Raw genomic sequence first — 25,381 nt, forward strand, 5'->3', positions numbered from 1 at the left:
GCTGTCTCTCATTCGTGTCAGGCCTTCTAGAGTCTCATTCCTGTACATCTTTGCAAATCAACTTTTTTTTTTCTTTTCTGATTCTGTCTGTGAGGATGAAATGAAACATGTAAAAGGCATCTGGTACTTGGTTTTCTTAATATTAAACCTGATCTTTACGTTTTATTCCTGCCACATTTTCACTTGCCTCTTTTCGCCTTTTTTTTTTTTTTTTAAGTGAACTCTACACACAACCTGGGACTTGAACTCAAAAGACCCCAAGATCAAGAGTTGCATGTTCTACTGACTGAGCCTGCCAGGTACCCTTATTACTACCAGCTTTTAACTGTTCGTTCTCATCTGACACTATTTCCCAAGGACTCTCAGGGTTGTAAATTTCTTAAAGGTAGTGACCACGCCTACTCTAACTTGGTGCTACCCTACAGTGTATTAATTTAGCCACAGGGACTTGTAAGAGAGCAGAAACTATCTTTATTCCCAGTGTCTGTAAGTGACTGGAACTTATTATGTCCTCAGTAAATATTTTTAATATGAATGACTTAATACTCGTTAATTGTTTTTTGTGGACTATCCTGTGTGAGAAAGTTTAGTTCAGATCCAATATGGCTATGTACTGAGAGACCTGGCGAACTTGTTGCCTTTTTCCTATTTTGGGCTCTTCATAAAAATTTCGACTCGGGGTGCATTTCATTAGGCTGTTTCCTTCAAGGTTCAGTTTCATCAGCAAAATGGGGCCAGTAGCAACAGATGCTTGTTTCTCCCGTTTTCTATCACTCACTCCTTCTCCTGGGAAGGTTTATTGTGTACACTTTCCTCTGGCTAAAAAGCAACCGTGGGGGCAGTGAGATGCCTTTACGGTCTTCGGGTGGCGCGTCCAGTGGGGACAGCGAGCAACTCCTCATGCCTCGCCCGTGCCTCCCACGTCCGGAAGCAATCCGGCCCCATTTCAGCGGCGAGCCTGCTCAGCCCCTGCGAGCCTCAACCCCGAGCGACCTCTTGTTCCGAGGCAGCGCTGTGCCTCGGTGCCACCGCTAAATAGGTTCGGCACTGCGCAGGCTCCGACTCGGGCCGAAGGGCCCGGCCTCGTTTTGGCCGCCGCCGCCCGGCTGCCGGCTCGGCGCTGCACTGGGGGCGGGGAGTCTGATGGGAGACGCGCGCGGCGCTGAGGAGGCGGCGGCCCCGGAGAGGGAGCGGGAGAGGGACTGGGCGCGGGAGGCGGGAGGCGGGGGACAGGGGGAGGCGCCGCCGCCGCCGCCCGCCCCTTTCCACTGGGGAGCAGCTGCAGCAGCAGGAGCGGAGCAGGAGCCGCGCAGCCGCCGCCGCCGCCGTGGGATGTGGCCGGCGCCCGCCCCGAGCCGCGCCGCCTCCTGAGTACCCGCCGCCACCCGAGCCGCCGCCGCCGCCGCCGAGCCGTGCGGGGCCAGGCCGCGCCCTCCCCGGGCGCCCGCCGGCTCGCATGCCGAGGGGCTCCGGGGCGTAGCTGCGCGCCCGGCGCCGCCTCCGGGCTCCTCCGGCCCCGCCATGGGCTGCTGCAGCTCCGCCTCCTCCGCCGCGCAGGTGAGGGGCTCCCTCCTCCCGGCCGCCCGCCCGGATGCCTCCCCCGCGCCGCGCAGCTGGTGCCTGCTGCATCCCGCCGCCCGAGAGCCTCCCTCAGCCCACCCTGCACTCCGGAGACCCCCGCCCCCGCCTCTCCCTTGCGCCTGTCCCGCAGGTGCCCCCGCGCTGGCTCCGCGGCTGCCGTCTCGCAGCCACCTCTGCGCGGCCCCTAGTAAGCCCCCCAGCTCTCTCCCTGGCGCGTCTCCGACTTGGCCTCCTCTTCCCAGTCACACCTGAGCGGCCCGTCCCGCCCGCCTGCAGGTAGAAGCAACACAGGCGCCTCCTCTCTGCCCCAGGTGGCACCCGGTTCCCTCGTCTTCTGGGCCTTGCGCCTCTCTTCCCATCTCCTTGGAGTCTCCCCTTTGCCCATCCACCGGCTGTTTTCTGTGCTCCGTGGCGGAGTACCTCCAGCACGGGCTCTTCACCCTTCTTCACCCCTTTCCAGTTTCTGCTCCATTAGGTATTCTGTCCCTTTCTCTTGCCCGCCGCCCCCGACACCAGGTTCAACTGTTTTAAGCGAGTCCGGGAGCCCTTACGCGGCCCACGTCCCAGATCCAACCCGCTCGCCTTGCACCCCATCCCCCCTTTGTGCCTTGACCCCGGGCACCGCGGCCTCTCCGCACACCGAGGCCCCTGCGGGAGCGCTGAGACTAGGCTGGGAAGGAGATTGGGCACCTGGTGGGTGACGGGAGCGTTACGGAAACTCCCTCTTTGTTGCCAGTGTAACAGGAGGAAGAGGTGCCGAATTTAGTTTTTCTGTGGGCACTGGCTGAATGTTGTCGCTGAGGGCTGAGATGCAGAGATTTCTCCCAGCGTCTACCCTGCCCCCATCCAAATTTCGCTAACCTCCCTCTCCCTTTGCTGATCCGAGCCCTTAACCTGGATGGAAATGTTTAGACAACTGTATAAGGATCAAATGTAATAGAACTTGACTGCTGGCCACTAATAACTGAGAGGACCTGTTTGTAAATTACCTAATTTAGTGGATTAGTGAGTGTATTTACAAATACGATAAAAAGCAATCAGGAATACTGCATCAAACTGTCTGGTGGTGGTGTATGAAAAATAGGCTCTGACAATGCATGGGATGTAATCTCACAGTTTCATTAGCGTAGAATTTAACTGTGGTCTTTGATTTGTTTGTTTTGGGGGAGACAAGGGCTCTTGTTTTTAGAAATAAAGGCTGGTTGGTTTTTGGTGAAGAAAAATGCTAGTTTGGAAAAAAAAAAAATTCCTCCAGAGATCTAGCATCTGTGGTAATGCCAGAAGTGTTTTGCTGCTGCTAAATGACTATATATAACTCAGTTTTAAATAACCTGCATACTTGTTCTGAAAATCTGAGATCTGTTAGAAAATGACTAGAATTGCAGATGAATGGAGGACATTTATGTTTTATCAAGTATCCAACCTATTTGTCCAGTTCTTTTTTGGAGTGTTTGCTTACCCGTGTTTTTTCCACCCTCACCACCCGCCCAGGATCGTGGTCAGGCTGATCGGTTTAGTTAGTTAAACCTTCCCATTCATTTGGAATAACAAATAAAACTACATGTAGTGATGTTAGGAAGGAGCGGTCGATAAACCAGGGTTTTCATTTTAACAGTTAAAGATGTGGGATTACACAATACCTTTCAACTGGTTAGGGAGTTTTGGGGGAGGGGGGAATCTAGTTGAGTGCTATTCATTTAACATTTACTTACATATTATTTTCGCCAAAAAAGGTGTTTTGATACTGTTTTCTTTTAAGCACTGGGTTACTTTACATCTTCTTTTGGTGGTGAAATGCCTTTAAGACAGGAAATTATTGATAGTTTATGGATGGCTTGAGCAGTTAAAATTGGGAGGGATGGATGCTGGACCAAAACTCTGCTTTAATCACAGGTCTTGAATTTGGCTAGCTCCACATCTTACTTTTCGGAGTGCTGTCTGTCACATGCATTTTCTTTGCTGTTTTCCTCCTCTTGCAGCCACTGCTTACTTCATGCCATGTTCTACAGACAAGATGTATGTCATGCACCCTGAGGGGTGCATTTTTTTTTTTTTCCTGTGGATTCCTATAACCAATTGGCAGCTGTCACATGCCTTTAAGTTCAGCTTTAGGGACTTGTAGTGTTCAGTGGAGCATTGAGGAGCAGGTTTTGTGCCAAAGAGCTTGTCATTTTTTTTTTAATTTGATATTTTGGCTTTGTTCTTCATTTGTGAAATGTTACCAATCTGCTGGCATTTTAACGCCCCTTTCAGGAGTATCCTTGGTTTTAGAGTAATATCATGTCTGTCTATGTTGTGTTGAAACAAAACAGGGATGCAACTTCACATCCCTTTGAACCTGTGTTAGAGGCCTCGATTGATTGTGTTTTTAGGCAGAATGTGTTTCTTTCATCCTTTCTACTGGATTGTAAGCTTCTTGAGTATAGGAACTGCTTTTGTTTTGTTTTCTCCATCTTTGTATCCATTGCAGTGCCTCACCATACCTTGTACAGAATAGTTGCTTAGCAGTAGTCGATAAACAGAATGTATCTACACACATTTGAACATCTGGCTGGCAAGTAACATTAAATATGAGTCCAGCCCTGACCCATGTGCTGTTTGACTTCCTTGGGCTGGTTGACCGATTCCACCAAGCCATCTTCTTTGAAGCTCAAATTTAAACTGTTTAAGTTAAAATTGACCTGCCTTTCCTACATTCCTTCCTACTCTATCAATGGTACCATCAGTTTGCAAAATTGAGCAGGCTTTTCCTTTTCTCCTGGTGCTCTGCTCAGTGCCTGTATTTTAGTTGGAGCAGTGGCTGTAACATCTTTAAAAAGCTTGTCTGCAAACTCTAATGATAACCTGCATAGCACATCAAAACAACGTGCTTCGGGGTACTCTGCGGTTCAGCTTAGCTTTTCTCAGTGGTATCGTCAGCAATTTTAAAGCCCTGGCAGGTTTTATCAATGTAAATATAGTGCGTTTCCTTTTTGTAGTAGGGATTCGCTTTTGAAATGTAATTTATTTTTCCTCATAGTCCCTTGCTATGTTGTAGACTCTCATAAAAGAGTTTATGGTCTTCCCAACTGTTTCATCTCTTGTAATCTGTCCTGGTGTTATTTCCATTTTCTTGTCAGTGTCTGGATATCATAATTTGCCATCGAAACAATTATCCTGTTTTAGGATTTAGATCAAAGAAGTGTCACATTCTATACTAACTTACATTTCATTGCTGAAGGAGCAAATTATTGGCAAAATAATTTGTGCTGTATTAGGTACGCACATCTAAGAATCTTAAGAATATGTACGGAGTCAAGGACTTATAGAACTCTTAATTACGATTTTTATTAGTGACCACTACAAGTTATTTGCAGATATTAGAAACTGCTCAAAACAAGCCAACCCCTGATAGCCTTTGCCTAAAAATCTCTTTGAAGGGAACATAAAAGTGAGATAGTCTTGAGTTTCTTTTTACAAGCACTAATCTTCCCTAAGACTCTTAAAATTTATTCCCAACTCTCCATAATTCGTTTGTTCTGTTATAACCTGACATAATTTCTATTCTTGTAATGTTAAACTTCAAAGTTCACTTGTAAATCTTCAGATTTATGAAATGTTCTTTCCCATTGACAAACCAGTTTGAATGAAGCAGGCTTTCCAAAGATTACTTAGCAAATTGCTGTAAGTCTTTGTCGTTAATGGCTAGATCATTATTTCTCACAGCAGTGCTTCGGAGGCCAGGAGATTTTGCAAGTGCTCTGAAGTTCTGTGTCCTTTGGTTCTAACCTTAGAAATTGTGAGAAGGATGGAGGAGAATCTTTCTGGTTGAACAAACCACCCCTTGTCTGACTTGAGGAGGAATTGTACTTGTCTACTGTCGTGTTCCATGGTCCTCAAATAGAGAGCTATAAATTTAACTGTCTTTCTCTAGCTCTTAAATCTTGTCTGGGGAGTGATGAAAAACAGTCAAGTGCTTCACTAACACTGGTTAACTTTTGAGTGTGTTAACTGTTCCTTAACAGATTTTAATAACCCTGTAGTTTCTGTCTGCTTTGTGGAATTTAAAGTCAGATGGTAAAAATGGCATTTGAAGAGTGTAGTGGGATTTCCCAACAGAAACTAAGTTGTTCCATTAAAATATGTCCAGCAAAGCAGACTTGGTCTGACCGGGATGAAAAAAAAAAAAAAAGTCATGGCATGGGGGGCACCTGGGTGGCTCAGTCGGTTAAGCGGCCAATTCTTGGTTTTGGCTCAGGTCATGATCTCACTGTTGGTGAATTGGAGCCCCGCATCAGGCTCTATGCTGACAGTGTGGAGCCTGCTTGGAATTCTCTCTCCCTTCTTCTCTTTCTGCCCCTCCCCTGCTCATGCTCTCTCTCTCGCTCTCTCTCAAAAGAAAAAAAAGTCATGGCATGAGGACAGTTTTTTTCTTCTTCTTTCTTCTTCTTCTTTTTCTTCTTCTTTACTAACTATGCTGTTAGTATAGGAGATCCACTCCTCAAAATATGTAAACCAAAGAATGTCAAAATCGGAAAATACTGTAAAAATGGTAATGCTTTTTGTATAGCTATTTTCCACAGCCATTTTCAAGTTTTAATTTCTATGGTAACTCTGAAGTTGACTGTACTTTCATTTTACAGCTAAGGAAATTGAGACTTGGAGTTTAGGAAACCTTGGTTGAAGTCAGAGCTCCTGAGCAACAGATCCAAACTTTAACCCTGGTCTTCTGGATTGCAATCCTATGTTTCTCAGTTTTCACATGCATACTTCCTAAATCTTAAATTGCAGCTCACTCTATCTTTAGAAAAGATCCACTCAATAAAATTTTGAATTAAGGAATTTCCAAGTTGAATTCATGCCACCATTTTGAACTTCCTGCTGTTCCTGTCTGTGGAACAACATCATATAATATAGCAAAACTAGTCTAGCTAGAATGTTCTCAGACTTGACAGATACTATCAAATACTATTTGATGTGTTAATCCTATCATTTAGAAGTGTTATTGGCTTGGGAGGATATTTATAATAACACATTGTATATTCTACTGGTGATTGGTTAATAGCTATTTTTCTATATATCCCTCTACCCTTCCTCTCCTACCTTCCAAGAAGAAAGAAATATTTCCATTTTGTAACTTTGGCCCCGATTTTTGGGACTTTGGGGGATAGTAGAGATAAACCAGTGCTATTATCTCACTTTCCTGTTGAGCTAAACTATAATTTAGAGCTATGAAGTACTCTGAGGTCAGAGAAATCCATTATCAGGTAGTTGGGACTAGAAACTAGTCTCTTAATCTCTTGATCTTTCTGTAGTATAGTTAATTCTTAATGTTTTAAGTCCTATCTGCAACCTTAGCTGTACATTGGAAACGCTTAGAGAACTTTAAAAAACAGTGATGCCTGGGTCCTACTCCCCGAGATTCTGATTTCATTGGTTCAAGGTCACTGCCTGGGCACCAAAAATTTTAAAGTTCCTCTGATAATTCTCCTGTGCTGCCAAGGTTGAAAACCACTGCGAACATACCCTTTCTTTAGGTAATTGCATCTCCTCTTCTGGTTTCAGTTACAATCTGTATGCTGACAATTCCCAAACTGAATTACTCAATTGGAAGAAACTCTGTCCTGGCCTCTGATCCTAATATCCAACGGACTACTTAGCATTTCCACTAGAATATCTTACAAGCAACTCAAACTCAGCATGTCAGAAACTGAACTCAAAATCTGCACACATACACATGTCTTTTTCAGTATCTCTGGTTCACTGAATGATACCAGTATCCTGGTATGGAAACTGGAAACGTGAGATGTGCAGGAGCCCACCTGTCATTCTTCCGTATCTTGTGACCACATTTTGCTTATTTTACCTTCTAAATTTTACCGCCACCACCACAGTCTAAGCCTCCGTCATCTCTGGCCAGAAACTCTCTCCTGGATCTCCATGTATTATTCATGCTCCCTTCAAATTTTTCTCCATATTTCAGTCTTAGTGATCTTTAAAAAATCCAAAGCTGATTGTGTCCCTGTGCTACTTGAAACCCTTTAATGGTTTCCAGTTGGTTTTAGGACAAAGGCCAGAATCTCTGACCTTAGCCAACAAAGTCTTTGTGGGCTGGTCTCCGTCTCTCCTGTGTCGTTGTGCTCTCCTGCCATGTTTCTTCTTATTCTTTGTGGTCCAATCTCACAGATTCTTCAGTAGATTGTATTCCTTCTCCTTTTAGGACTTTTTCCACCTGCTATTCACTTGTCTGGAAGACTGTTTTCTCCCTGGCCTTTGGCGGGCTGCTACTCATCCTTTAAATTTCTAGCCTTAAAGTCAGTTCAGTTCTTTGGAAAATCCTCCCTTGATGCTTCAAACCATGCCATGTCTCCTTATTAAATTCTCATAGCCTTATGTATTTTCCCTTTGAGTGCTTAAAGCAATAAATAATTATACAGTTGATATTGTCTGGTCCATTGGCAAAACTATAGCCCATGGACCAAATTGGGCCAACTACCTGTTTTTATATGGCTTGCAAGCTAAGAATGCTCAAAATAGTGTGTGTGTATGTATTTATGCATATATATGCAAATATGTATAATATATATTTAATAAAAAAGGTCAATCCATGATAAATTTATTTAGTAAAAGTTGTATGAAATTTGACTTTTAATTGTCCACAAAGCTGTTTTTTTTTTTTTTAAGTTTATTTACTTATTTTGAGAGATACAGAGACAGCATAGCATGAGTGGGCAGGGGTGGGGATGGGGGTGGGTGCAGGGAGAGAGAGAATCCCAGGCAGGCTCTGTGCTGCCAACATTAGAGCCCAATGTGGGACTTGAACCCACAAAGCCACGAGGTCATGACCTGAGCCAAAAAGAGTCAGAAACTTAACCAACTTGGCCACTCAGGCGCCCCTGTCCCAAAGTTTTTTTGGACCTGATCCCGTTTATTCGTTTATATATTGTCTGTGGCTGCCTTCATGCTATGGCAAGCTTGAGTAGTTAGTTGTGACAGAGACTTTCTGGCCCACAAGTGTAAATATTTACCCTGTGGCCTTTTACAGAAAATGTTTGCTGACCCCTGGTCTAGACTGAGCTGACAAAGAGCAGGACCATGTCTGTTTTGTTCATTGCTGTTATTCTCTATGCTAGGCTGGTCCCTGGTACATGATAGGTGCTCAGGGAATGTTTGAACAAATTAACAAACGTTCTCTTTCCTTCCATGGATGGATGTGGATGAACTCCTACCTTAGTAATTCTGATGTTTTAAAATTCAATACAAAAAAATTTTTTAACGGGTTAAATACTTTCAAAGAAGGTTCTCAGCATCTTCAGCAACATTCTTAAGCGGTTTGTGTGTTGCAGGTGTATATCTCAGGTGTGAAGCAAGCAGACTTACAGAGGTGTGGTGCAAATTCCTAGGTCAAGGTGGATGGGAAAAGACTGGTCCACTCAAATAATGGACCAGTTGGATTTACAGTGCTGACGTTTTTATAGCAGGCACAAATGGATGGGACTTTATGTGTAGTGTTATAAAGAAAAAGTGTTTAGACTGGTGAAAACTTCAGTCATTAGAGAGGTATTGTTATTTCTACTGTGGGAATTCACTCTGGAAATGGTTGAAGTTTCTGGCACGGTAATATTTTTTCCCTTTTAGTACTTTTTGTTTTCTCATGTATTTGGAATATAGCATAGCATTATACTCCAATTTTGAATATATGCATTGTATCAAACTTGGTACTCTTTTCAAAAGGTGATTTTTGAAGGTAATTTGCATTTTTCAGTATCTTTTAATATACTTAGTGGTGGTGGGGGGTCTTATTTTATTTATTTTTATTTTTTAATGTTTATTTATTTTTGAAAGAGTGAGACAGAGTGCCAGGGGAGAGGAGCAGAGAGAGAGGGAGACACAGACTCTGAAGCACGCTCCAGGCTGTGAGCTGTCAGCACAAAGCCCGATGCGGGGCTCGAAGTCATGGAACTGTGAGATCATGACCTGAGCTGAAGTCGGACGCTCAACCAACTGAGCCACCCAGGCACCCCTTAGTTTTTTTTTTTTTTCCTTTGATAGACTTTTTGATTTCATATCAGTTGTGTAATAGGATTTACTCAAAAAACAATTGATAAACCCCTGGAATTTATTTTTTGTGTGAAAATAATATTACTCTTTTTAGCTGTTTTCTACAACATCCTACAACCAACTATTTAGACACTTATTTAGTAAGGAAATTCTTAAAAGCCATTTTTAGTCTGGGGTGCCTGGGTGGCTCAGTAGGTTTAAGTGTCCCTCTCTTGGTTGCCATGAGATCAGGCCATGATCTCATGGTTCATGAGTCGAGCCCCACATTGGGCTCTGCACTGACAACATGGAGCCTGCTTGGATCTTTCTCCCTCTGCCGCTCCTCTGTTCATGCTCTCTATCTCTCAGAAAAAATAAAATAAAAATCTTATTAAAAAGAGCCATTTTTAGTCTAATATTTAAAGTTGCCATATATACTGAAAATTGTTAAACAGTAAGTGTTTGATTTCTGGACACATTTGTATAATGTAAAATAAAATAGCAAACAAAAACAAAAATTGAAAATAGGTGGTTATTTCTAGATGTTGAAGTAGCAGTGAAGGTATAAAAGTTTGCTTTTTTCTGTAGCATGTGATGATGATAATGATCCTGTAAGATTTTTCATTACGAACTTCTTAAAGTGATTCAGCTGTAAGAAATAAAAAAACCTTAACTCTAAATAGCTAAAACATTAAAGGATTAATCTCACATAAGGTGAGAGGTACAGTGGCTTCTGGGTTGGTTACTTTAGTGGCTTGATGATGTCACCAAGGACCTGAGTTTTTTCTTTGCTTTTTTTTTTTTTTTTTTTTAATAATTTTAAGGATGACCACTTCTCACCTATTTGCCCTCAGGATTCCAAGATGCATGTGGCTCTTTCTGCCTTCTTTTGCTGAGCTGACAACTTCCAGGGGTTTTCCTTTAGTAGAAGTTATGGAGGGCCGCATACTCATCCCTAGACAATTTCTAGTAAGGGAGAGGCAAAGAACCCTGTAATTGGCTTAGACTAACCAGGATTTCCCTGAGTCCAGCGGAAGGCGGGGCAACACCAGAACAAAATTAGAACACCAACAGCGGTGCGGAGGGTGGGGATGGTGACTCCACATTCCGCCAATAGTACCTGTTACATAGTTTTGCTATTTTTCTTCTGCCTATAAAGTCACACCTCTGCAGTGTTTCCTAACATTTTGCTTATAGCTCCATTATAAGACTTTTCACAGTTCAGAGCTGAAAGTCACACAATTATCTTCCTGTTCTCCCAGTAATACTGCTCAAGCCACTACGGAAGTCCTCGTCTAGCTCTTTCCCCCACCCTACTGCCTGTTTCCTGTTCTGAGCTTCAGGATAAAGAAGACCATTTAAGGTTGGGATGATGGTTAAGTAGCTAATTAATATTCTCACAGTTAGTGATCCCCAAAAGAATCTTGTGGGTTAGTTTAACCTCTTCCCTGTAGCTCACAATTTCTTTTCTGCCTCTTCTAACCTCTCACTTCTGTGTGTATTTATCTCTATTTGGTACTCATGTATCTTCCCTAAAATTTTCTTTTTCCTTCCTATTCTTCTCACCCCTCCCTGATGCACTTAAGGAGTCATAATACTGAGTGGGATATACTAGGATATCTTTTTTTCTTTTTTTTTCCCCCCTCCTGTTTAATTTCTTTTTTTTTGTATAAACAATAATAAAACTGAAGATTCACATCATTCTTTAGAATATCTATGATATAAAGAGCTCATAAAAAATGCAACAAATAGCTCATTTACAGAAGAGGAAATAGTAAACTAATATGTAAATGTGTTCAATTTTGCTGATAATCAAATTAACTGAAAGCACAGAGACACTCTTACACCTGCAACTTTGGTAGAAGTTAACAGAATATTAATTGCTCATGTGGTTTTGACTCAAGTGTACTTTATTGATTCGCTGAATAAATTGGAATGACTCTCTTGGGACATTATTTGATGACATACATTAAAAGCCATAAAAAGCAGTTGACATCCCTTATTTAGCAATCTAAACGTACAGTAAATGCTATATGCAAGAATCTTTCCATTTAGCATTATTTATAATAGCAAAAGAGTTTAATTTTAAGCAAAATAGTTTTGGTGTAAAATTTCTTTTTTAGTATAAAATTCAGTTGTACTTAGACTATTTTATGTGTCTCATTTTCCATCCCGCCCTTAATGATCCCGTCCTTAATGTGTAAGTGGCCTTCTACCTTCCTTGTAAGACATCCTTTCTGTTGTGTTACTCTACAGGGCTGTTAGAATCCATAGAATTGAACACCATCTTACACTGATTGTGGAGTGTGGACTGCATAGCCAGACGACATGGGTTTGAATCTCAGCTCTGTCACCAGCTGGGTTATTTGGGCCACATTCTTTAACATTTGGTGCCTCACTTTTCCTAGATGTAGAATGGGAACAATAATAAAACGTATCTCATAGGCTTATAGCAAATTGCACAATCTGTGAAAATATCTCAGACATTATGATATTAATGGAAACTAAATCTGGCAGATGTCCTTGTATCCATTAAGCCTCCCCTAAAAAGAATCCTCTTTGGGTTTTGGAAAAGTGACCCTGACTTTCAGAAATTTTAAATTGTGTCAGAAAGGTGAGTGCTAAGGGTGAAATAAACAGCAATAATAACGAGAGGCTAAATTGGGTGCTTAAGAATTGAGGGAATGGGGAAACCAAGAAAGAATGGACTAGTTGGTTGAGAGGGCTTCCTGAAATGACCCTGGATCTAGCCTTGAAGGATGGGATTTTTATTGATTGATTGATTGATTGATTTATGTTTGCTTATTTTTTGAGACAGAAAGAGAAATAACACGAGCAGGGAAAGGGCAGAGAGGGAGGCACAGAATCCAAAGCAGGCTTCAGGCTCCGAGCTGTCAGCACAGAGCCCGATGTGGAGCTCGAACTCACCAATCACAAGATCATGACCTGAGCCAAAGTCGGACACTTAACCGACTGAGCCACCCAGGTACCCCGAACAATGGGATTTAGAAAGAGTGGGAGAGTAGATAGATTTTAGTAGAAAGGTGGGGGGGGCATTCCAATGAAAGGAACACCTTGAACAGAAAGACAAGGAAGCCTTTAACTTACTGCATGTCCCATGTCCGCATGGAAAGAAGACCTGGCTAGAGTAGACAGAAGAGATGTTACATGTAGGGAAGGCATTAATATTTGAAGGTGAAGGAGATAGGCAGCCATGGAGGGTTTTTTAGCGTGACTTAAGGAAGATTAATCTGACAGTCTTGCCTGTGCTTGAATTGGGAGAAAGGGAAACAGATGGCACCCAGGAAGCTGTTCACTAACTTGGACCAGTGTTTCTCAAATGGGAAGCAGAAGAGATACTATAGAATTGAAATAGGATAGACTTTCCTGACTTATCTGGGTATGCCCTCATAAAACCAGTTTAGAATGCCATGTAATGGAAGAAGGGTATTATAATTGATAGGCATCCCAAGTAGAGATGGAGAGTAGTATGTGGGGGAAGGAAAGATGAATTTAATTTTGTGTGAACTGAGTTTTGATACCTCCATGTAGCTAGCAATTTCCCATAAGCAATGGAAGACCCAGAACTGGATTTCAGATAATGCTTTAAGTCATGTGCATACATAGAGATGCTTTTGGGATGGGTGATCTCTGAGAGGAAGGAAAAGGCATGAAAAAGGACGGCAGACAACTAGGGAATGAGTAATGACTGCTTATTCCCTATCTACTCTCATAATAAATTTCATTTTATTCTCACAACTCTCAGAGGGGTACCAGTGTTAGCCCCATTTTACAGATTAGAAAGCTGAAGCCACGAAAGCATAGGCAGTTTGCCCAAGTTCCCCCAAGAGTAAAGCCTGTAGGAGTTCAAAGCATGTACATTTCCTACTGCACTACTTTCCTTTTCCTCTGCTGGACTGAAGACTACTACATTAGAATAGTATTTAAATGTACCTCAGACACCACTTTTCTGTCACCTAGAGTCAGAGTTTGCGTGTACTGTTTACCCTCGCTTTAAAGTTGTGTGTGTGTCAATGGAGTACTACGTGGCAATGAGAAAGAATGAAATATGGCCCTTTGTAGCAACGTGGATGGAACTGGAGAGTGTGATGCTAAGTGAAACAAGCCATACAGAGAAAGACAGATACCATATGTTTTCACTCTTATGTGGATCCTGAGAAACTTAACAGAAACCCATGGGGGAGGGGAAGGAAAAAAAAAAAAGAGGTTAGAGTGGGAGAGAGAGCCAAAGCATCAGAGACTCTTAAAAACTGAGAACAAACTGAGGGTTGATGGGGGGTGGGAGGGAGGGGAGGGTGGGTGATGGGTATTGAGGAGGGCACCTTTTGGGATGAGCACTGAGTGTTGTATGGAAACCAATTTAACAATAAATTTCATATATTGAAAAAAAAATAAAGTGTGTGTGTGTGTGTGTGTGTGTGTAGGGGAGGGTGTTGGTTTTAAATCAATGCACCCCAAACTAGAGGTCAGGGGTGACAGTTTGGAGCAGAGTCTGTGGTCTGTGTTAAGTGGTGGTTATAAATCTCAGGCTCTAGGGACCCTTAACTGCTGTGCATTTCCTCTTGGGCCCTTGTACAGTTTCTTCTAAAATCGTAAGTCTGAAAGGACTATCATGGCAGTAAGTTTACTAAATGTGACTATAATGGTGTCCTTTTCCCCAGAACTCAGATTCTTTTTTTTTTTTTTTAAGTTTATTTATTTATTTTGAGAGAGAGTGTGAGCAGGGAAGGGGCAGAGAGAGAGCTAGAGCGAGCGAGAGAGAAAGAATCCCAAGCAAGCTTTGCACTGTTAAGGCAGAGCCCAATGTGGGGTTCAAACTCACGAACATGAGCTCATGACCTGAGCCGAAGTCAAGGGTTGGACACTTAACTGACTGAGTCACCCAGACGCCCCCCCCCCCACCCCCATAACTCAGATTCTTGAGAATGTAGTTTTAAATAAAGAATATATGTTTATTTAGTCAGTCTTTGGAGATCCATGGCCTCCAAAAGGGTTAATGTAATTGATGCAGGTATTATTTAATACTGAGTACCAACAAGGCTCTGGAGAGCACTAAGAAAGGAAAGGGTGAAGAAAATGGCCATGTTGAAGTTGACTTTGTAGCACAAATGATTAGTATGCACATTAGGATCAAATTACAAAGGTAGAGATTTTCACCACCAGGGCACAAGTTGGATTTTTTTTTAAACGAAATTGTACTTAACAACTCAGCATATTGAAGAGTTTTATTCCTTGCTTGCTAGGCTCTGATGTTTTTTCAAGTCTATTTTGCATGTGATTTTGTATTTTCATGACAAGTCCAAAAACATCAAGCATTGAATGAAAATTCTGAAGATACCAAGTTTCTAGGTCTAGCATATTAAATATATTTTGAAACTAACCATACTTGTACATCAAGAAAAAAATTTTGGGATAGACACTGGTGGTTGAAATAGATTTCAGTTGTGAAAGTTTGCAAATAATACTTTAATATTTTCATTTTAAAAGTAAATGCAATTCTATTTTGTGGTGATGATTTTTTTAATTATTTTTTTTAACATTTATTTATTTTTGAGAGACAGAGCATGAACAGGGGAGGGACAGAGGTGAGAAGGAGACACAGAACCGGAAGCAGGCTCCAGGCTCTGAGCAACCTGTCAGCACAGAGCTGGATGCGGGGCTTGAACCCACGAACCTTTGAACATGACTTGAGCCAAAGTTGGACGCTCAACTGACTGAGCCACCCAGAAGCCCCTGTGGTGATAATTTTTAAAGGTTTATAGTTTAGTCTGAGAATGTGAGCCAAGAGCAAGTAGAAAGGCATGTTTCTCTTGAGGTGGTAAGGAGCAAACAGAACAGGGAGCTCAGAGGCAGGAGGAACACTTTCCCCTGATCTGCTACTTACTGGGCTCTATGTTCCATGGCTGGTGCTATGTTCCATGGCTGGTGCTCTCTCTCTGCCCCTCCCCCGCTTGCTCTCTATCTCTCTCTCTCAAAAAAAAAAAAAAAACCAAACATTTTTTTTTTAAATATTAGCAGAACAATGTAAATAAATTTCAAGTCACTCAAGTATATTTTGATAATATAAAAGCCTTCATGTGAATTGTTTCTCAGATTTGTATTTGAGATCTCCCAAGAAGTTAGGGAAGGGTTAATAGTTCAAGAAAGGACCCTTTAAGTTTGTAACTTGGGAATCTGGACTACTGTGAGGCCAGCTGGGCCAACAGAGAGGGAACCAGCCATTTAGCTTGAGGGTTTTCTTCTCCTCTCCCCTGGGTCTGCTGCTGAGACCTGAGGGACAGTTACCATTTTAACTTAACACTCCAAATGGCCATCCAGAGGTGGGACCTGGTGATTGAATGCTGTCTTGTTGGAGAAAGAATTGAAAGTGGAGATGATGTTATGGGGGCTAAGCAAATAATAGATCCTCAATAAGTGCTTATTGAATATATGTGATGGGGGGATGGGGTATTCAGAGACTAACATTTTAGTGTAGGATGCTAATGATACCTGTCAAAATTACTATTAAATATAACCTATGGTGGGGGGAAATGCGAATGAACCTAAAAATTACAATACGCCATTAGTTGAATTTTTTTGTTTTGTTTTTAATGTTTATTTATTTATTTTGGGGAGAGGGGGAGGCAGAATCGGAAACAGGCTCTAGGCTCTGAGCTGTCAGTACAGAGCCCCACGTGGGGGCTCAAACCCATGAGTAGCGAGATCATGAGCTGAACTGAAGTCAGATGCTTAACTAACTGAGCCACCCAGGCGCCCCTGAAATGTTTGTTATAAGTTAATTCTAGTGATTGTGAACCTAACCTTCTTAGCATGTATTTCTTCATTATAATGAAGTCTTGGTGAGGACATTAATATTAGCTAGTCAGGGGGAAAAAGAAGAGCACATCATAAACTAGAGACCTCCCGGCTGGTACACACCTAAGTATGCTAGGTAATCAGCACTGGTTGATAGATTTATGAGAAATGGAGGCTTCTCTTCCCTTCTGCCTCCCCCCTTCCACTCCCTCCCCCCTCTCCCTTTTTTGTTTTTACTGGTTCACATTGCAGAATGCATGATGGAAGCTCTTCTAGCCCATCTTCGCAATTCTTGTCTGGGAACAGAGTGGGTAGAGCTACACATCCTATATATTTTGTTCAAAGTGTGACTGGAAGGCTGGAAATTAGCACAGTAAAAATGACCCCTGCCCGTGACTGCGGCACAGGAACAAGGAAACTCCGGGGGCAGTGGGAAAGCACTGAAAAGAAAAAAGTAAAAGCATCAAGAATGTTGGTAAAATAAAGAGGAAATTCCACGCCAGTCACATTCTTGGTTTAGTTTAATGTTGACTGGCAGGGGTGCCGCTCAGGCTACTAAGTACGGCTTTAACCAAGAATGAGACTTTTCTTCTTGAAGTATGCAGTCTACAGAGGGGTGTAGGGGCTTCCACAGTGGTGGAGTATATGTGCATCTTTCTTTCTTTCTTTCTTTCTTTCTTTCTTTCTTTCTTTCTTTCCTTTCTTTCTTTCTTTCTTTCTTTCTTTCTTTAAAAAAATTTTTTAATGTTTGTTTATTTTTTGAGAGAGAGGGGGAGACAGAGCGTGAGCAGGGGAGGGTCAGAGAGAGAGGGAGACACAGAATCCGAAGCAGACTTCAGGCTCTGAGCTATTAACACGGAGCCCAATGCGGGGTTTGAACTCACGGATTGTGAAGCCAAAGTTAGGCGCCCCACATCTCTATTTCTTAAGCCAAAAGTTACACTCGTTTGCAGTGTGTAAAGCACAGATAATTTCTTGGTAGATTCTAAACTAGTTTTTAAAAATAAGAGCTAGTAATACGAAGGGCCCCAAAGGAACATAGACATTATTTTTGAAGTATGATCTGTGTCTATTCTTAACTAGTAAGGGTGGAGTGCAGTAAACTTTGGGATAAATTTATTGTGTCTGTAGGTATGATAGTATTTTATTACACAGTGAGAGGAAAAATACTGTCCTTCACTAGAAAATAAAGCTTCCCTGAAGCCTGTAGACAAGGCACACTGACTCTTGAAGCAGGTCCCATAGAAAAGATGGTACCTATGGTATGTTTAATATTTTTATTCCGGCATTGAAATGACCAGCATTTAAGCTAAGGTGTGATTTTTGTTCTTTGGTAGCGCAAGTAATTGTATTTACAACAGAGCAAATCAAAGGTGTTTTTTCTGTTGTTCACTAACCTCTGATGGCTCTTTTGCTGCTCATTCACGTGTATTGACTGAAGTCCCAGGTCTCTGTCCTTCTGCCCTGCCAGGAAGCCCAGGTACTCTTGTCTCATACCGGAGGTGTGGTCCCACCCAGAGACTCATACCCGACTGGGTACCGTAACCTGTTTAATGTCCCATGGCCACCAACCACAGGGCCCCCAGTGTATTCTTCTCTTGTCTCTTATCACTACATCAGACCATCTTTTTTTCTTCCCATTTTCTCCCACTCAGATGGGCATTTTCTCTTCTACTTTGTAAGTATTTACACCTCATCTGCTTCTGAAAATATGTGATTCGTAACCAAATGTAAATATATTTAAGACTTTTGAAATGAAAAGTCAAAGCTAAAAGGCAGAGGTGGTACAGAAGGAAGAGACACCCATGTGCTAAGTGCCTACGCTTATTCACCTACCGGAGTTTCTAGCCCTACTGTAGAATGGTACTAATTCAAAGGAGATAATTACATGGAATTCCTTTACAGAATCCCACAACTGACAGGCACTTGAGGTCTGCAGCCCATCCCACCAAGGGGTCATATCCACTAAGTGGACGTCATTCAGGCTCTGCTTAACTACCTCCATCAGAGAACTCACTGCTTCCTGAGATAGTTAATTCTGCTTTTAGGCAGTTAGTAGAAGTGTCTTCATTTGTGCACGCCTGAGCCCTTATATGTCCATGTAACTTTACTGTCGGTTCTGATTCGGCACCTTTCAGCCAGATAGAATAACTGTACTGAAGATAGAACAAGTGAGATCAGCCTTCAATGTGTGCCAAGTTTGTGTGTGTGTATTTGAAACTTAAAAAATCCTTAATTTATAGAACCACTTCTAAAGGTCATGATTCCAGATCCTGTACTATTCTGGGCTCCGCCTCTTTTCCCCTCTTATGCTTTGATTTTTAAAATTTATTTTCCATTCCTATCAAAGCTATATATGCATATATTTTTAAAGAGTCAAACAGTTCTAGCATGATTTTTTTTAAGTCTCTCCCCCATTTTCTCTTGCCCTGAGGCCATCACTTTCAAATCTTTGAACAAAATCTTTTTGCTCTTCACTCTGTATATCTAATATGCTTATATTGCTGCCTCCTGGTTCTTCGGGTTTTGGCAGAATTTTGGCCTTTGTTATGGACAGTGAAAATTGAGCTGTCTTGGCAACACCATTCTTTGCCCCATTCTTTGTGCATTGTTCTTGTCCCCATTACCCTTCTGTGTAGACATATCATAATTTTGTTTGGATCAGTGTTCAGTCTTTACATTATGACTACCTAAGTGCTCTTCCCAGCTGAGTCATGTAATATTTCATCAATCTTACATAAGCTTTTGTTGCTCTTGGAGATAATTGGCTTGTTTGGCTATTTATCTGGTTTTCTATGTACTTAACAACTGATCCACCTCTAAATTTTTGCCTAGTTGTGTGAATTTCTTTGAGTCAGCTCAGATACTTCAGATACTCTTTTCAATTGCAGTTCCCCCCCTAGATCTCTCTACCATAGCTCCAATCCGGGCTGGCTACTTATCAGGCCTGCTGCAAAGGTCTTAATTGGAGATTTCCCTTCATGTCATACTAGGGATTGCCTTAGTCTATTGTGTGTTGGATTCCCAGTTACCTTGATCCCATGTACTTTTAAAAAATTTATTTAAACAATTAAAAAAATGTTTATGTGGCTTTTTTTATTTCATGAATCTGTGTAAGGGAAATGAAGGAAAGGAGAGAAGAAGGTGAAGTAGAATTGGAGGAAGAAAACATTTTGCTTTCAGACTACAAGGTCTCCGAAGAGTTCAGAACATGTGTATGCTTGGAATGAGACCAGAGAATCTGGTCAACGTGGTGGATTCAAATGCACTTACCTACCTCTGCTCCAAACTCCTTGGCATGGCATAAATACAGATCCAGATCACCGGGAATCTAAGGCGGAGGGATCACTAAGGGCATGGGTGAGAAAAGAGGCTGAAAACAAAAGAATTGGTTGACAGTGTGTGTTAGGAGTAGGTAGACCCTCTGATCTCTTCCCTAGCCAAGTAACTAGATAACATACTGCCCTACAATTTTCTATTTTTATGTGTGACCTTAAGGTCTGTGGTCCATTTGAGTTCACTTTTGTGGAGGGTTTGAGGTATAGGGTGGGTTTTTTGTTTGTTTGCATTTTTGTATATGGGTATCTCATTATTCCAGTATAATTTGTTGATAATGCTATGCTTTTGGGGCATCTGGGTGGTTCAGTTGGTTAAGCATCCGACTCTCAATTTCAGGTCGGGTCATGATCTCAAGGTGGTGAGATTGAGCACTGTTCGGGCTCCATGCTAAAGGCTGAACATTCTCTCTGCCCTTCCCCCTGCCCTGCATGTGCACACATTCTCTCTCAAATTAAAAAAAGAAAGGAAAGAAAAAGAAATGCTATACTTTTCCACTGAATTGCCTTTGTACCTTTCTCAGGTATCAACCATATACATGTGGTCTATTTCTGAACTTTGTATTCTGTTTCATTCATCTGTTTTATGGTAGCTTTTTACTGTATATTGAAATCAGATAGTGGGATTCCATCAACCTTTTCCTTCTTTTTAAACTCTTTTGGCTGTTGTAGTTCTTTTATCTTTCCTTATACATTGTTTTATTTTTATTTTTTGAGAGACAGCGCAAGTGGGAGAGGGGCAGAAGGAGAGGGAGAGAGAATCTTACGCAAGCTGCATACCCAGCCCAGCATAGGGCTTGATCTCACGACCATGAGACCATGACCTGAGCCAAAATCAAGAGTTGGATGCTTAGCCAACTGAGCCATCCAGGCACCTCCTTCCTTTATATGTTTTAGAATCAGTTTGTCAGTATCTACAAAAAATCTCTTGCTGGGATTTTGATTTAGCTTGTGTTAAAACTGTAGATCAGTTGGGGCTCCTGGGTGGCTCAGTTGGTTAAGCATCCGACTTCAGCTCAGGTCATGATCTCGTGGGTCTCTGAGTTTGAGCCCTGCATCGGCTCTGTGCTGACAGCTCAGAGCCTGGAGCCTGCTTCAGATTCTGTGTCTCCCTCTCTCTGCCCCTTGCCCACTCATTCTCTGTCAAAAATGAATAAATGTTAAAAACAACTGTAGATCAATTAAGGAAGAATTGTCAATAGTGAGTTTTCATATCTGTGAATATGGTATAGTTCTCTGTGTATTTAAGCCTATGGTTCTTTTCATCAGTGTTCCTGTTGTGGTCTTTTCTGGGTTGGTTTATTCCATTGATTTGGTAAAATACTCCCCTCTATAGCCTCCTGAGAAAGGATGCTTGTGGTAATTTTTTTTGATACTTTGCATATTTTTATTCTTACCTGATACCTATTTTATATTTGGTTGGATGTAGAATTCTGGATTGGAAATTATTTTCCCTCAGAATTTAAGATGTTTTGTTCTTTTGTTGTCTTTGTCTTTAGGGTGGCTGTTGACTCTGTTGCCTTTCTGATTCTTGATTTTTTAGTATTAAACTTGTTGAATTCTCTCTGGAATCTTTAAGAATCTTCCATGTTCTGACATTTTTCAGTGATGTGTCTTTTGAGGAAGGATCTGTTTTCATCCATTATGCTGAACACCACGAGGTCTTTCAGTCTGGAAATTTGTATTTTGCAGTTGGGAAAATTTTTCCTGAATTTTCTTTGATTCCTTCCCATCTGTTTCCCCGTTCCTTAATTTTCTAATTTTTTTCTTTCATTTCTGAACTCCTTGTCTTCTATACCACATTCTGGTAGATTTTCTCAATTTATCTTTCAGTATTTCCATTGCATTTTTATTTCTGCTCTGAGTTCTTAATTTCCAAGGGTATTTTACTCTTAAAAAAAAATTTTTTTTATGTTTATTTTTTGAGAGAGGGAAAGACAGACTGCAAGTGGGGGAGGGGCAGCGAGAGAGGGAGACGCTGAATCCAAAGCAGGCTCCAGGCTCTGAGCTGTCAGCACAGAGCCTGACATGGGGCTTGAACTCTCAAACTGCAAGACCAAACTGCATCTTCTGTTCGTATATCTCTGTGCAAATACATGTGCATTTCTTTTAAATTCACTTTTCTATCTGCACCATCTCTTTCTTACAACTTACTTTGTTATGTTGGTCTCTGCATTCATGTTAAAGCTTTTCTTAAATGTCTGGTAATCTTAGCTATCTGTTCATTATTTAAGTACAGTGCTGTAAAAGATTGTTTGAAAATACTGTATTCATTTGGGAATGGTTGACTGGGCTTCACTGTAGAGTGGTCTGTTTCCTTGGGAAATGCCCAGTGTCACTTCTTTTGGACTGGTCAGGTTTTTCCAAAGAAGTCTCTTCCTGTCTTCACTTCCTGAGACAGGAAGGTGTTATTAGTCTGGCTGCCAGAGTTCTGGGACCTAATGGGGAAAAGAAGATTGGGTGGGAGTTGGTCTCAGTATTTAAATATGTAAACTTCTACTTAGGTTTTCTGTTTTCCGTGTGGTGCCCTGCCTGCAACCCTTCTGGGAAGATGAGGAGCAGTTAGCTTCTCAGTTGCACACAGAGTATATCTGCTCTTAAGCGTCCTTTCATTCAATTTTCCCATTTGATCCCACTGTCCTCTCCAGTTCCAGAGATATGCCACTAATTCCTGAGGTTTGGGGGACTTTTGTGCCATAAATTGGTATGCTTCCTGGCTTTTCCCACCGTTGACTCAGAATTCAGCCTTTTGGAGACTTCTAGGTCAATTATCTCTCTCCTACCTGCTCCCAAGCTCCAGATATTTAAATCCCTTTACTGTCATTTTAGTGGTGTTTTGGAAGGGAGCAGAGTTAAATGCATGTATTCAGTAAGTCAGCATTTACTGGAAATACTTTACAAGTCTCTTTCATCTATATGAGTTCTAGTTTAACAGTTTCTTTGAAGTGTGGTGCACAGAAAGGAGCTTGCTAAACTAGATGAAGTCAGTCCTTCTGGATTCTTCATGTTGCCTAAGGTGGAATTAGCCTTTCTAAAAACTTCACTTACATTACCTTGCAGTCTACCAAAAGCCCTAAGTCATCTTTTTTCCTGTCCTGATGTTTTTGTAATGTTGGATTTTTAAAACATAAAATATAAATTTCCCTGGGAAATTTAGAACTGTTGATTTTTTCCCAATTTTGTAAACTTTCTTGAATTTTTGGAATTCTGACACTATTATCCAGTGTATTTGTTATTCCTTTCTTAAGTTTTTATTTTATTTTGAATTTCTATTATTTATTTTACTTAAAAAATTTTTATTTTAGAGAGAGAGGGTATGTGAGTGGAGGAGAGGGAGAGAGAGAGGAAGAGAGAGAGAGAGAAAGAGAGAGAGAATCCCAAACAGGCTTCATGCTCAACACAGAGCCTGATGCGGGGCTTGATCCCATGACCCTGGGATCAGACCTGAACTGAAATCAAGAATTGGGTGCTCAACCGGCTGAGCCACCCAGGCACCCCTATTTTTTATTTATTTACTTTATTACTTTTGTTTTTATTATGTGATGATTGGGTCAGCAAACCAATTATGTCCTTATATTGTTTTGGGGAAGGGCTTGTGGATTGTGGGGTTCACTGTACTGTGGTCTGGCTGAACTGTTTCCTTTGGAAAACCCTGTGTCATTATCTTTAGGCCTTGATATTATTTATCATTTATATATTGATAAAAATATATTTCATTTCTTTTCAGGACCTCTCTTTAGTTGGTCCGTTCTTTTCTCAAGACTATTTGAGTCATTCCAAATATACTTGATCCTTATGTGAGTCCATTTTCCCCCATCTTATCTTCAGAGATAGTATTAGAGATGGGATCAATACATTTTAGTAAAATTCAGCTATATCATGTTTCCCAGTCTCTACTCCTAATCGCACACAAGGACGTGGCATTAGCTAGGGATGGCTTGCTCAGGTATGTGGGCTGCTCTTACTGTTATTTACCTCTTCTTATTCTCAGAGCCCACAAACCCTCCTTTGTTAATCTGCTCTAGAACTTTACTCAGAGTTGAAGTTATGCTCAGTTGCAAAGTTTGTAGCATTCTCTTTATTCCCCTTTCTAAAAATGAGGATGCTAGCATGTTTCTTGCCGTGCTTCATTCCTCTGGTTCTCTGCCATTGTGGAGGGCATGTACCTTGTCTGGGTGACCAGGTCATGAACTCTGCCCTGGATGATAGGAGAGGAGGAGTCTTATGTGTTCTCAGCATACTGCACCTGTCTAATATAGAAGACACTGAGTAAATTGGTTTGAAACAGTTTAGGGTTCTTTTTGGACTCCCTCACTTATTCACCTATTAGGCTTCTGTGTTCACAGTTCAATGTTGAGTCTCATCCTACTAAATCTTGGTGATATCTGTGAGGGTGTAATTTCTTACTTGCATATGAAGTCACACGATTTATTTAAAAGTCATTTTTTAAAATATGTATTTATTTTTGACACAGAGAGAGACAGAGCATGAATAGGAGAGGGGCAGAGAGAGACAGAGACACAGAATCCTAAGCAGGCTCCAGGCTCTGAGCTGTCAGCACAGAGCTGGACGCAGGGCTCGAACTCACGGGCCGCGAGATCATGACCTGAGCCGAAGTCGGACGCTTAACTGACCGAACCACCCAGACGCCCCACAGTCACAAGACTTATTGAAAAAAGTCTTTGCAGAGTACCTGTTGGTAGTCCAAGCATTATGCTGGCCTTTATAGTAAACAATAAAACAGCTTCTGCTCTCATGGACCCAGCGAGGGAGGAGAGCACTGAAGAAGTGCCAACAGTCAAGTTTGTGCATGACCCATCTTGTGCACGTGTTATATTGACATTAGAGGTCATGTATGTGATACTTCCTTCCCCCTCCCAAATTCTCTCCTAGGACTGCCTCTAGTCTTTCTTTACATATGTCTGGCATGTGCTAACTTTGCTGCCACCACCCTCGTCTAAGTCAACATCGTCTTGTGCTTAGGTACTCTAGTCCTTTTTCCACACATCAGTCTGTGTTATCAAAAACTAACTCAACCCATCTCCCCTGTACCTAGAGCCCTCCAGTGACTTCCATCACACTTCAGTGGGATATCCAGACTTCCTTTCTGCCTTGATCTGGCTCTGCCTACCTCTTCACCTCCTCTCCTACCAGTTTCCATTCATTATGTTCTAGCTGAATTCGCTGTGTTTTCAGACATGTCGAGATCTTTCCATGTCAGGGCTTGCTCTTCTCTCTCCCTGGCTGTACCCTCAGATCTGTCAGGCTTGTTCCCTCGGTTCTGAAATAGCCCTTCTACCCCAACCCTGTCATGTTGGGTTTTTCCCTCCATAAGCTCCACAAGCACAGGGATTTGTCCGTTTGGTTGGTTGCTGTATCCCCAGTGTTACACCAGGCTGGGCAATTAGGAGATGGTCAATGTTTATTATTGAATGAATGAGGCATTATAGTATCAGTTGACACTATTTCTTCTACCTCTTTATAATTAGTTCAGGGCCCTTTGGATGAGATAGGCCAGTTTCTGAGCAAAAGCATTTTTCCAGACTTAATAAGGTACCCACTGGTAGAGTAGTTAAGTGTCTTAAGCTGTAAAAAACTAAATTCTGTTCTTTGATGCCATTTGTGTAACC

General features: G+C 41.7%; 1 protein-coding gene across 3 annotated transcripts in view; it reads left to right on the forward strand.

The window, feature by feature from the left end:
- Positions 1-1,262: 1,262 nt before the first annotated feature.
- The window catches only part of SLC44A1 (solute carrier family 44 member 1), a 206,114-nt gene continuing 181,995 nt past the window's right edge, over positions 1,263-25,381 (forward strand). For 2 of the 3 annotated variants that reach the window (XR_006295036.1, XM_043566211.1), the window contains exon 1: positions 1,283-1,557. Coding sequence is in view for 2 of the 3 variants with exons in the window: in XM_043566211.1 (XP_043422146.1) it covers positions 1,522-1,557 (36 nt within the window). In the remaining variant the exon portion in view is untranslated. Of the gene's footprint in view, positions 1,558-25,381 lie in introns of all 3 variants that reach the window. The other variant, XM_043566212.1, reaches the window with a different exon arrangement.

The sequence above is a fragment of the Prionailurus bengalensis genome, chromosome D4 (genome assembly GCF_016509475.1).
Source record: "Prionailurus bengalensis isolate Pbe53 chromosome D4, Fcat_Pben_1.1_paternal_pri, whole genome shotgun sequence".
In the NCBI taxonomy this organism is placed as follows: domain Eukaryota; kingdom Metazoa; phylum Chordata; class Mammalia; order Carnivora; family Felidae; genus Prionailurus; species Prionailurus bengalensis.